Here is a 13,938-nt window from a genome sequence, read left to right as displayed (position 1 = left end):
ACTTTACAGACACATTCAGACCTGCATGATCTCAGCCCGAGACTTTTCTTCCTATCCCTTGTGTTAGGAGCAGAGGAGAACACATGGAAATATGACTCGTGCACAAATCAACACAGCAGCACTGTCAGTCTGCAGGTAGCCTTGCTTCTGTGAACTTGGGACAGGAACAAAAACAGGAAAGAAAAAAAAAGTCTGAGAAAAGAACAGAAGAAACTGGGTAAAAACCAGGTACACACATGCTTCCTCAGGAAGCAATGCAGTATACTGCAATCAGAGATAGAACAATGAACCATAGCTCAAAGGAACAGCTTGAACAGTTCAAAGTTCAGCTGATGTGCAAATGTTATAATCTGCTCTCGTTGTCTGCAAACTGTCCAGCCCCAGCCAAAGTTCTGCTATGAACTAAGGGGAATGTGTGTTTTCAGTTGTATTCTTGAACAAAGAATCCTCCTGCTCATCACTGCAGAGCCAGAAATGTTATGAGCACACACAAGGCAATACAGAATGTAACCCTTTTCTCCAGTTCTCAATCTGTCAAACGTCACTCCTTTGCTTTGCTTTCGTATATTACATGTAGCAGAGAGCTTTCTCTCTAGGAATGAATCAATCTTAAGGCACAGGTGGAACAGATTCATTTTAGTATTGACTGACCCATAGCTACAAATGCTGACAATGATTATCAGCACTTCTCAAGAAGTTATCTACTCATTTCATTAGCATTCATGCCTTGACCTTCAACATCACCTTTTTCTTTAGGAAGAAAACTAAATCTACCAAGTTATGTAGACTTGAAATTTTTCTAATCATTTACTATTCAATTCCTGAAAATGTGTTAAAGGGTTCACAGGTCCCATGTCAGTATTTTAGTCTGCTCAGCAAAAATGTGGATAATTGGCTGTGTTGTTAGGGCCTGGTAACAAAATGCCTTGAAGAAATGGTGCTCCTTCCACAGGTTCCTGTGGAAATGCAAAGATTCTGGGTCTGGATGTGTTACAGACTCCTTCCCCACCCAAGGAAAATGACAAAGGAAGGGCTTCGAAAGCTTCCAGGCACCAGCACTGTGACTCCTACTGAACAACGGCAGCTCGTGTCAGAGAGAAGATGCTAAATCCTCCCAGGCAGTGGAGGTGGTCAGTCATGGTTCCTGCGACTGGTGCACAGTGGAGGCAGAGGTGCTGATGAGGTCCTGAGGAAGGCTCTCGCGTGCTTCCTGCATCCGGCGCCGTGCCCTCTGGAAAGCCTCTACAACACAGCAGGTGACAGAATGCATCAGACAGCCTCAGGGAAGGGATGAGTCTGTCCACTGAACATCAGCTCTCCTGCAGCAGGAGTCTCACTTCCTATTACTAAGTTCCACCAACAAAGCACTTGGTCCTTGCTGCTCTCTTCACTTATTTCTAACACTGTCTTTGCTCTGTGCATAATAGAATCAGACACAAGAGCCTGTGCATCAGTGCTACAAGCTATGCTCAGTGCCAGGCAAGACCGGGCAGCCCAGCCTAGGCTTTGCCCTCACAGCACGGTTATCGCTCCTGCCTGCTGAGGGCTGATGCCTCCTGAAGTTTCCAGCTCAGGTCTGAACATTTAACCTCTGCTATGGACTCAGAGAGCTCATGGGGGGACAATTATCCCCATGGTAATGGATTCTCTTGAAATATCCTGTCCACTCTGTAAAAAGGGGGCAAAAGTGAGCCAAAGGCTCGCCAAGGAGAATGACACTGAAAGCCCTACCCAAAACATTGTAGACAGAGCTCTGCTGGCTGAAGCCTCCAAGCCGGTCCAGTACACTCTGCACGCGCTGCCTCAGGGCACTGGTTTCCAGAAAGGCTCTGCACAGGAGTACAATAGGAGGTCAGGCCTACTAAAGCACAGCACACAAGATGGAGCTCGTACTCACTTTGCTGCACTTACTTAGACTGCTGCAGGCAGTAAAGCCGGAACGTGACACTCCCCGTTGTCTCTGTGCGAAAACCAAAGCGGCTCAGACGCTCTCCCTGCAAAGATGGTACAAATTAGAGTAACCACAGCCTGCAACCTGCTGCAGCAAGCTGACCCTAGCAAAAATGAGCATGCCCCACCAAGAGCATGCACTCCTGTGAGGACAGTCTCTCCCTTTCCCGCTGCACATAGAAAGCGAGATCAGAAAGAAGGGCAGATGGTTCCAGGCTGTGCTGAGGGCAGGAGTAAACACTAGCAAGCTGATAGTGCAGTGCTGGAGGAAGGTTTCAACAACTGCACCATTCCCACACAAAGCTGCTACTAAGATCAACTTGCTCGTTACACCAGCAAGCACCTCTGCAGCTTTCTTAAGAACAGGAAATTTCTGCCTGCCTTATACCTATCGGCTTCTGGCTTCGGGAAACTGTTCCAGCCACAGTACAGCCCAGATTCCTTACAAAAACACAGGAAGAAGTCTACAGCTCATAACAAATGCTGACCTGACAGACACTTCCTGGACAGGGCCAGCACAGGCAACAGTAAGTCAAGGCTTTGGTCCGCATTCACCCACTTCTCTAAGTTGCACACACCTCAGAAGGCAGAGGGCTCTGCCTCAGCGTTTGCCCATTCCTCTGTTCATGATCACGTCTCACAAAGGAGACATTTCTTTAGTCAGAGGGACAGGACCACCAGCTCATCCTTGTTCAAATCTGGTCCAGGCTGTCCACAGACACCTGAAGCCAAAAGCATAATCTACCATTTCCCAGCAAGAGCAATGCCCTGCAGCTAAGCCCACCTTGAAGGTTGATGGTATCCTGACGTAGGTTATGTCTTCCAGCTCAGGAGATCCACCAATGAAAAATCTCCTCAGCTCAGCAACTGTCCCCAGCTCCACAGGGCGCCAGGTAGGGATGGTGAGCATGTGGAGACCTGACCCAGGACAATAGGACAGCTTAGCAGCTATGACCAACAATCTATTCAGAGTCACAGAGGACAGCATGGTAGATGGATACCTGCTGACCCAAACCACAGTAGACTGGAAACGGAAACTCTGCATGGTATCTCTGTAACATTTTCCCAATGAGTCAGCCCCATACAGTCACACAGCCAGCGTTGAAAGTACCCATAAGGAGCATCTCCTTACTACATATGGGTGTCAGAATAGTTGTGACCCTCAGATTCCACGTGGGACAGACAGGGCTACAGCTACTGTAAAGATGGATATACAGCATCATCCCAGAGCTTTATCACGTGAGATCTTGTGACGGAACCACTGAAGAAGCAAGGACAGCAACACATGATGCGTCTCAACAACAAGGCAGAATGGTGCAGGATGCATTAAATCCTTCTTTGCTGCCCCACAGACAGCTAACTATCCCCTCCAGCATGCAAAGGCAAAGCCTCCCCATGACCAGCTGAATCCACTCCCAAGAGAATCACTCAACTCATTCTCCCAGACAATTAATATAACAGCCCAAGTATGTTTTACCTGGAGATGCTGGCAGCACCAAGGAACCATATCCTTCAACGCGATACCTCTGCCAGAAATCCACGGAGAGGACCTCAAAGTAGAGAACAGGCCACTGAGGGAGACTGTCTGCAAGGAAGGGCAGCAGATCACAGCTTTGTGAGGGAGACTATCACAGAGAAAAAAAAAAAGCTGAACACCCAACTCCACTAGTAGGAAGTCCTTTCTGTATTTCTTCTACAATGACTAACCTAGATGTATGGGTGATTATTTTCCCTTGTAAAAGCTGAACCCTCAGATTTGAGAATTATTGAAAAGATGTTAAACATTTGGGAAAATTCTTTGTTTTGAGAGCAAGTCCAAACTGGTTCCTCAATTATCTCTGAGCAGACAAGACAATCTTTTGTGAATGATCTGCTGCCAAACAGGGGAACCTTTTTATCTCTGACCTTTCCCACCATTACTGGAGGATTATTAACTTGGATTCTCCTACAGGTCTCCAAGCATTTCTTTTTTCCACGGTGAAACAAACTCATTGTGTTTATTCTAGGCTGAAAATCCATTAGTATTGGTCGAATACTCAAATCCAATGCATACATTGGATTCAAGTGGCAAGGCATGCTGCAAAGCTGTCCCTAGCAATTGCAATCCAAAGAGCAATGGGGTCGGTGAGGAAGCAGCAGTAGCATAGTAAAGCAGCAGGAACAGGCAGCAGAGAAGCCCAGCTTGAAATAGAGCTGGAAGTTTCAAAGTGACATTAACTATAAAAAGAGTATACAGGTCACTGAGTGTGTCTACAAATGTAAGACTCAGCAGAGAGTTTTAGTTGTGTACAAAAAAAGCTGCCTGTTTCTTTTGCTGCAGTGTCCCAGGGCTCTACGCAGTACACCACGCATGGCAACACAGACCAGCATGCCAGGCATTTTGAGACAGACAAGCTAAGATCCAAGTAGTTTTGCAATTGGATAAAGCTGGCTACAGCCTGGAAGCAGGGCAACATCAATGATTCCATACAAATGCTATTGCACTGCTGGGCAGGGCAAATACAGTATGTGCCCAGAGGTTGTGTGGTGACAGGGTGAACATTTGCTGAACGAGCAACTTTTCCCTTTGTTTAAATCTGTCCTTTCATATTGGTGAGGGACCAACAACATGCCAGACAGCATGATGCCTACACTGCGATCAAAAGATTTCAGAGTTTCACGTTTCAGAAGAACAAGGGAACACACCTTCCAATTCGTCTCCTTGGGTGAAAAACATTTCCAAAGTGAAGGGGTAGCAGAAGTATGCCACGTTATCCTAGAAGAGGAACAGGACAGAGATCAGATTCCTGGACAAGAGAATTCACCACTAGCATTGCAGGGGGCACAGAGAGCAGGGAGAAAAGAACTAATGGTGGAAAAGAGGTAATGATGCCCAAACAAGATCAATTACACCACACTAACAAACACCTGACTGCATGATGGACCTGCATACACTCCCAAGTGCCATGTTGATGGAACAGGCTGTTAAAAAGAATGAAAAAGGGGAAAGAGTAACACACCTCAAATGACAATTCAGCCAGTTGTGTAACTACTACACCACCACAGTCTTTACAGGAGCCAAGCAAAATACCTCAAACAATGGTATTACTGCAATGTTTTATGATAATTATTTTTTGTAATATGCAAAATATCTCACACAAAAGACATTAAAAAGTTGATAAAATCTGGATTTTGTAAGAGAGGAGTTGGAGACAGCAATGGAACCAACCTCCCAGATAGGAGGGGTTCATTTTGAGAAATCAATTTAGAGACTGTGCATTCCTGCCCCAGGCAAGTGAGAACAATGCTTCATTAACTCTGAGCATTTGAGAACACAAAAATCAAAGCCCCAAAGGCAATCAATCAGCCAGAAGGAAGAAAAAAGTGAGGTTCCAGAAACTGCTTTGAAGCAGTTTTGGTTTGCCTAGTTTTATTTGGACACAGTGGCACCCTGAAAAATGGCAAGTATAACTAGAATGAGGAGAATCCTAAACAGGCTCTGCCCTTGAAAGGAGCTCTCAAGTCAGGACCTTTGCTGAATATATCTGTAGCTTGTTACACATGTTCCATTTCAGAGAATGCCTGTTCAAACTGCTCTGCAGGTCTGAAAGCATCCTTACCCAGCCCACTGTCTTGGTGGCACAGGTCTGTGTCACTCCTGATAGCTGCTGGAACGCAGGGCTTGACCACTCTGGGAGAAAAAGAGAACATGAGCACAGTGGTGAATGCTTTGGGTAAGAGGGAGGACTCACAAACCAGAGCAGCTCAGAGTCAGTCCCAGATGACTGGGATGACAGATAACATCACCCACACTGAATTTCCCTAGGTGTGTCCCACCCTGACTTGTTCCAGGCAATGGCTGCTCCCCAGAATGCCCTGAACTGTTGATGAAAAGCAGCAACTCCATCTTAAAAGTAGAACCTTATCTAAATGTACTGAGTAGCACAAGTGGTACCTCTTCGGACAAACATCAGGATATAATCAGAGAGGGGAGCCAGAGCCATAGCTTCAGGGGAATTAAACATGCAGCAGGATGTGCATGTTAGTGCTGGGAACCTTATTTATTGGTCAAAATTTAAAATGCTAGTGTCAGCACAAAACATGAGAACATGATGGTGAGCACTGAAATCAGACAGGGTCATTGCTGAGATGGAGAAGACAGGAAGGGTATTCTCCACAGTATAAGGCATGAACTTTGGGTAGACTGCTGGACATCATCACCACTGGTTGAGAAGTCAATGGACCTCTCCCAGCCTGATTTGGAAGAGACGAGAGGGGAAGATACTACTTTCTCCCAGATATGAGATTAGTTCAAGCAACTGAGTTCTACAATTTTAGCTCCGAAGACCTCTGACTAGATCCCAGCGCTGACATTAACTTTTACTGACTTTCAGCAAAGCTGATCTGATGGACCATGCTTCATTCCTTAAACTGCTGTGATATGGCTGGAAACGTGAACACTTACGGTTAGGTAGCTCCAGGAAGAAATGGACATAGAGGTTGTCATACTCATAGCCTTGAGCTGAAACTGAGAAGAAGAGATAATGAACTTCAGCTGCTCACTTCCACACAAACTCCTCCAGTACCCACTGTAGACTTTTGGAAGAGCCAGCACCAGTAACCTCATGGACAACCAGCTACTGCTGGAAGCTGGGAAAGCCAGGATCTTCAAAGTAACAGAATATGACCCTCAGAGAAGATTCCTTCTCTAGACTAGCCCTGTTATCATATCACTAACCAGATTAGGGAGGTCACACATTTAATTTCTTTCTTTGCTATAATCTCTATTAACTTCCCAATCTGCTCTCCTTTTTTCAGATCTCTATGTCTTTCTGGAACAGCTGCAGTATTTGTAACCTCCAATCTGTAAATGCCACTCAAGGGGTTAGTCCACTGTCCTGGTTTCAGCTGGGATAGTTAATTGTCTTCCTAGTAGCTGGTATAGTGCTATGTTTTTGAGTTTGGTATGAGAAGAATGTTGATAACACACTGATGTTTTCAGTTGTTGCTAAGTAAGTCTTACGAGGAGCGGCTGAGGGAACTGGGGCTGTTTAGTCTAGAAAAGAGGAGGCTGAGGGGAGACCTTATCGCTCTCTACAACTACCTGAAAGGGGGTTGTAGTGAAGTGGGTGTTGGTCTCTTCTGTCAGGTGGCTGGAGATAGGACAAGAGGAAATGGCCTCAAGTTGAGGCAAGGGAGATTTAGGTTAGATATTAGGAAAATTTTTTTTACTGAGAGGGTTCTCAAACATTGGAATGGGCTGCCCAGGGAAGTGGTTGAGTCACCATCCCTGGAGATATTCAAAAAGCAAGTGGACAGGGTACTTCAGGACCTGGTTTAGTGGGCATGGTTAATGGTTGGACTCGATGATCTTGAAGGTCTTTTCCAACCTAAATGATTCTATGACCCTTCATAGCCTCAGCCATCCCAGCAGAACCAGATTTGCCCCTATAGCCACTGTTTATAATGAGGACTCACCTATTTCTCCATTCACAAAAAGCCGCAGTGTACCAGGAAGAGTCTGTAAGAACAAGCAGATAAACAAGATAAAGAGCTCAATGACCACTGGTGGAACCTCATACATCCCCTCCCAACAAGGTCTCACATGGATACTTCAGAGATGTTTGTACATGAATGACTCACTCTGCTGGCCATGTAGGAGTCATGACTTCTCATATCACTTTCCAGAAGTGAACAGTGACTCTGGAGACAGGCTCTCTAGAGAAACCAAATTCCTAGACCACAGAGGTTTACTATTCTGTAACTCAGTCTCTTACAGACTTCAAGATGGTTATAAAATGTAATGAGAAGTCACTTGCAGAAATCATAGTCCTGTTTCTTCTGTAGTGTTCCTGCACTTGCCCGAGGTGGGGGGAGCAGGGGGAAGCATAAGACGAGCTGAGACACTCTATCAAAGTACAAGAAAGTACAACAACTTTCCACTTTGCCAAACAAGATTTGAGCAAAAAAGAGTGCAGTCTGGGTAATTCAGTGAGAAGGGAAACTGTGCATGAGTCTGGGGGTGGGAGGGGCTGTTTCCTTAAACAAAGTGGCACATAGATGTGTTTGACGTTCAAGAAGTTAACAGCAATCACTATCCCAAAAGATATAAAACTTCCTTTCATCTTAAAATATTATAGTCAAAGGCCTTGAGACAATGCATGCAGTCTCACAGAGACTGCAGCATTCAGCACGCTCTGCTGCTGGTCCAACAGATGCAGGATGGATCTCTGCAGGCCCCATATCCATTGCAACCTGTCCCTTTTGAAACCAATTTTCTGTTGGAAGCCACAAGGTAAAAGTTGCCAACACACACCCAGAATGAAACAGTCTTTGGACACTGTGGTACAAACGGCAGTCGTGCTAACCAGGTCAACAGCCTCCAAAGGCAGCAGGGCTCCAGGTCCCTGCCGAGTGCTGTGGGTACTCACTGTAAAGGGAACTAGGCCTTAAGCCTCATTGTTTCTAAGACTATTCATATCAGACATATAACTAATGATTACAGATTACTTTAGATGTGATTAATAGAATGCAGGTGCTTATAAAACAATATGCATAAGCATCATTTGTCCTATGTGTAGCCCCCACCATAGCTGGCTAAAAACCCAGTCAAGCTGAATCAACAGAAGAAGAATCATACATCTTAGACCTAAGACATGGGAGTAAGTGATTAACTTTAGAACAAGATAAATTAATAGAATAGCCTGAGTGATTTTCAGAAATTCAAAGGTGATCTTTGATGTGTAAGAAGATAAGTGATCATGGTGACCCAAGACATTCTGCCTACAACCACCAACTTCAGAAGAACCAGGACACAAGAATTGATGAGATAAATTGATGAATGACAACGACATGGGAACCGAGATCAACTGGAAAATTACAAAGATTTTGGACTGGGATAATGGGTGGTAAAAGGTATATAACACTGAGAAATTTTTGGAAGTTTGCCATTCACTGTGGTGGTGGCCCAACTCTGAGTTGTTAATAAAGCAAACCTAGAGAAATCCATGACTGAAAAGCCTTTAACACTCACCGTTTCAAATTCAGAGCCTACGAGACCGCTGAGGTATTCCTTGTGCCGACTGTACAGCTGGAAACACAGAACAAGCAGATTAGAAAAAGTGTATTTTTGATTATGTCTTTACTTATTGCAAAAATTGAAATGGGCATAACTTAAAACCAGTTTAAATTGTTGACAGGCTTAGCATACCAGGTTTTTTTAATTGTTATAGCAGATATAGAGAATTGTATTGGGTTTGTGTGGCAAGGTTTTGGTAGTGGTGGGGCTACAGGGGTGGCTTCTGTGAGAAGCTGCTGGAAGCTTCCCCTATGTCCGACAGAGCCAATGCCAGCCAGCTCCAAGATGGACCTGCCGCTGGCCAAGGCCGAGCCCATCAGTGATGGTGGTAGTGCCTCTGGGATAATGTATTTAAGAAGGGGATAAAGTTGCTGCACTACAGCAATTGCAGCTGGAAAGAGGAGTAAGAATATGTGAGAGAAACAACCCTGCAGACACCAAGGACAGTGAAGGAGGAGGGGGAGGAGGTGCTCCAGGCACCAGAGCAGAGATTCCCCTGCAGCCCGTGGGGAAGACCATGGTGAGGCAGGCTGTCCCCCTGCAGCCCAGGGAGGTCCACAGTGGAGCAGATCTCCACCTGCAGCTGGGGAGGACCCCACACCAGAGCAGGTGGATGCCCAAAGGAGGCTGTGACCCCATGGGAAGCCCGCGCTGGAGCAGGCTCCTGGCAGGACCTGTGGCCCTGTGGAGAGAGGAGCCCTTGTTGGAGCAGGTTTTCTGGCAGGACTTGTGACTCCGTGGGGGACCCATGCTGGAGCAGTCTGTGCCTGAAGGACTGCAGCCCGTGGAAGGGACACGCGCTGGAGCAGTTCGTGAAGAATGGCAGCCCGCAGAAAGGACTCATGGAGAAGTTCGTGAAGGACTGTCTCCTGTGGGAGGGACCCCACACTGGAGCAGGGGAAGAGTGAGGAGTCCTCCCGCTGAGAAGGAAGGAGCGTCAGAGACAATGTGTGATGAACTGACCGCGACCCCCATTCCCTGTCCCTCTGTGCCACTGCCCGGGAGGAGGTAGAGAACTTGGGAGTAAAGTTAAGCCCAGGAAGAAGGGAGGGGTGGTGGGAAGGGGTTTTAGGATTTAGTTTTTATTTCTCATTATCCTACTCTGATTTGATTGGTAATAAATCAAATTAGTTTTTCCCCAAGTTGAGTCCGTTTTGCCCGTGACAGTAATTGGTGAATGATCTCCCTGTCCTTATCTTGACCCATGAGCCTTCCATCTTATTTTCTCTCCCCCACCCCCGCCCCATCCAGTTGAGGAGGGGGAGTGACAGAGAGGCTTTGGTGGGCATCTGCCATCCAGTCAGGGTCAACCCACCACAAGAATACAAGAATCTAATAGAAGAAAGATGCATAACTGCTAACACTGCATGAAAGTTCAGCGTCAGAGAAGACCTTGTCAAAAGCCAATCTAAGGGAAAAAGCAGCTTTGAAGAATCAGATCTCAAATGACATGTTAAAACCACAGGCATAAACTATTCCAATGAAATCAACAGAAGTGTAGTGGAATCGTGATTTCCTTATTGACCACAAAACCAGTAAGGAAACGTACAAATGAAAAGCTGAAATGTTAAATACCTTTGTAAACTGCCACAGCCAAAAAAGCAATTCAGAAAGATCAAGACATAAAATGAGATCCAAATATCCTGGGACATTACAGGTAACAAGAAATCATTCAATAAGTATACGGGCAGCAAGAGGAAGACCAAGGGAAAGGTTTGCCAGCTGCTCAAAAGGGAAGGAAAACCATTGGCAGGTGACACTAGAAAGGCACGAATTTAGGTGGTTTCTTGCATGAGTTCTCACTACATAGGTCACTGCAGTCAGAGGCCAACACACCTAATACTGGACAAGGTCTCTACCTAGAGTAAGGAATGAAGCAGTCAGGGAGTATTTGTTGGAGTTCTCAAATTGCTAGGCATGATGAGACTCACTGCCAGTGACATTCATTTTGTCAACTTTAGGCGTCTACAGCACTAACAATTACATCTACATGAGGGTCTGAGCTCCCTCTGTCAAATCAGGAGAACTAGTCAATATGATCAGTGGAGGCCAGTCCTTACATCTCTGAACACGTGCTGCTCGCGTTCCTCCTCCTCTGGCTGCACTTGGACAGACGCATTCTCAATGGTGTATTTCCACACCTCTCGCTTCTCTCCATCCAGCTCAATCCTGCAGAGCCCCAAAACACATGGGCAAAACTCCCCCATTATGCAGAGAATAGGCACAGGCAGCAAGAGCATCAACTGTGCCATCCTGACACAGCAGTCCCCCCTACACCAGGCCTGTGCAGTAATGCAAGGGCGTTAACAGCCCTCTCCTTGCTCCCAAGTGCCTGCCAGCATCAAGGACTCAAAAAGGAAGACTTGCTTGTGTCCAGCATATGCATAACCTGTAGCCCTAGGGACTGGCACCAAAGCCCCACACATCACACACAGAGTGACACCACACGCAAGTACATGATAATCTTGTCTTAGGAATCTCTGGAATAAAACTAAAAAATATCCCTCGATTTAAGTGCCGATCTACTTGCCTGAAGGGCGACCAGGAAACAGCCATTTCAGCCCTCTGTATCAGCCCCACAACAGGTATCAGCCCTGTCCCACTCACCGGTAGGCTCCTTTGGTGCCAGTAAAGTCAGGCTTCACTGTGATCACCCCATTGCCATCCACCTTGATTGTGCAAAGAACATGTTCATACTCCCTGTGACCAACCCTAATGGAAGACATCAAGAAGCACAGTCTAAATAGAGAACATGGACACTCTTGCTCTGGAACAGCAGAGCTGGTAAAGGCACATGGGGGTACGGAAGGGAACAAATACACCCATACTTTCCTACATTAGTTTAAGAAGCCTTTTGGAGGGATACACTCAGTTACCTCCCAACGGAGGAAAGAGGCAGAAAGAAACGCAGCCCAAGTTACTGAGCTCTTGGAATTCTCTCCCCTTAACTAATGAAAGAAACAGGAGATTTGAGTAAGGAGAGAAGATGGGTTTCCTTCTAGGAAATTAAGATTACTTCAGGATTTTACTTACTTCCCATAAGGTCCCAAGTCCCCCATGATGTACATAGTCTGGACAGGAGTGTTAATCACATGATTGTTCTTTATAAATTCTTCTGAGGGTTCCCAGGTGATGATTTTCGACTTCAGAGAACTTGCTTCTCTGTCAACAATAGAGCAGCACAAGTCACAGCTCACCTCAGCAGCCCAGCACAGGCAGAACTGAACCCCCATGTACTGGTTTCAGCTGGGATAGAGTTAATTTTCTGTCTAGTAGCTGGTATTGTGTATGATTTGGATTCAGTAGGAGAATGTTGATAACACACTGATGTTTTCAGTTGTTGCTAAGTAATGTTCAGTCTAAAGTCAAGGATTTTTCAGCTTCTCATGCCCAGCCAACAAGAAGGCTGGAGGGGCACAAAAAGTTGGGAGGGGACACAAAGAGGGCAGCTGACCCAAAGTGGCCAACGGGGTATTCCATACCATGTGACGTCACATCTAGTACATAAACTGGGGGGAGTGGGGGTGGAGCGATTGCTGCTTGGGGACTAACTGGGTGTCGGTCGGTGGGTTGTGAGCAATTGCATTGTGCATCACTTGTATATTCCAATCCTTTTATTATTACTATTGTCATTTTATTAGTGTTGCCATTATCATTATTAGTTTCTTCTTTTCTGTTCTATTAAACCATTCTTATCTCAACTCATGAGTTTTACTTTTTTTTTCCAATTCTCTCCCCCATCCCACTGGGTGGGGGGGAAGTGAGTGAGCAGCTGCATGGTGCGTAGTTGCTGGCTGGGGTTAAACCATGACAATGAGGAGTCAAACTGCCAGATTCCAAGTGCAACACAGCTCAAGCCACCAACTTCCACAGACCAGGCTGCTCCACAGCTGGAGCACCAGCACCAGGAAACCTGCATTAGCAAGCTCCAAGCCCCAGTTTGCACTCACACTGGCCTATGGTCTTGTCTTCTCCTTCTCACATTGGCCATCCTCTCTGCCAGATACGATGGTACCTCATGATCTGAGTCAGTTACCTTCTGGCAGTGCTGGAAGAGAGAAACAGACAGGAACTACCTTAATGATAATAGGACACTTTTCCCAAACACAGCTCCACTCTTGGAGGAGAACAGGTATGTGCACACCCACATGAAAGAACAAACTGCTAAAAGACTGCAGAACTTATTCGCTGTTCTTGTGGCAAAGTACAGCGGAACTCCACCCAGCAAGTTACCTACAGAGCAATGTTAAAAAGCCAAGTGCTCCAAGCTGCCCCTGGCCATCATTCTGAAATAAGAAGATCTCAGCCCAGGTCTGGGGCACCAGGTGAAGCTGCTTTGCAGAAGCAGTGCATCCTCCTGCATACAGGATACCTGGCTTGCATCTGCATTGCCAAGAACCAACAAGTGTTCCCTCTGCAGTAGGCCTGGTGGTTTTGACAGTCGCCGCTGTATAGATTATGCATAACTAAGAGCTGATACCTCCTCTAGGTTGGTGAATCGGTCATGATCTGTGTAGGTGAAGAGGCGATAGTTCTTCCGACCTCCAGCCTTCTCCAGTTTCAAGATCTCCTCATGGTACTGCCGGTCCAGGGGAGTCTGGCAGGCTGACTCATTTTGGTACAGATCCACCTCAAACTGAGAGCCCACAGGTAAAGCGCAAAAGCTGCCTTTCCCCAGCCTTGTCTGAGCCACAAACGCTTTTCAAATGAGATTTACAAAGCCACCACCGAGAGAGGCAAGATCCGTCGGGAATCCCTGCAAACCCGAGCTCCGGAGCGGCTCCGGCCCTACTCAGGCGTGCGACGGCCGACAGCACCCACTGATGCCCACCCGCAGGGGCTCGGGCACAGCAGCTCACCCTGAAGCAGGAGACCCTTCAGGGAAGCGGGGCAAGGGGGGCCGTCGAGCGGCACAACGAGGAGCTCCCGCA

The 13,938-nt window shown here is 46.5% G+C and overlaps 1 protein-coding gene across 1 annotated transcript; it reads right to left on the bottom strand.

The window, feature by feature from the left end:
* Nucleotides 1-1,135: 1,135 nt before the first annotated feature.
* Nucleotides 1,136-13,643, bottom strand: MKS1 (Meckel syndrome, type 1; the record flags this gene model as incomplete). The annotated part of the gene is made up of 15 exons (XM_010568552.1): nucleotides 1,136-1,242; nucleotides 1,732-1,829; nucleotides 1,912-1,994; nucleotides 2,735-2,868; nucleotides 3,428-3,535; nucleotides 4,636-4,705; nucleotides 5,550-5,620; nucleotides 6,395-6,457; nucleotides 7,408-7,450; nucleotides 8,963-9,019; nucleotides 11,068-11,176; nucleotides 11,615-11,719; nucleotides 12,041-12,169; nucleotides 12,958-13,055; nucleotides 13,488-13,643. Coding segments are annotated over 15 exons (1,431 nt in total), but the record flags the coding sequence as incomplete, so codon positions are not given.
* Between the last annotated feature and the right edge of the window lie 295 nt (nucleotides 13,644-13,938).

Source organism: Haliaeetus leucocephalus, unplaced genomic scaffold, assembly GCF_000737465.1.
Source record: "Haliaeetus leucocephalus isolate CR32 unplaced genomic scaffold, Haliaeetus_leucocephalus-4.0 Scaffold248, whole genome shotgun sequence".
NCBI lineage: Eukaryota > Metazoa > Chordata > Aves > Accipitriformes > Accipitridae > Haliaeetus > Haliaeetus leucocephalus.
This window is presented reverse-complemented; position numbering and strand designations above follow the sequence as displayed.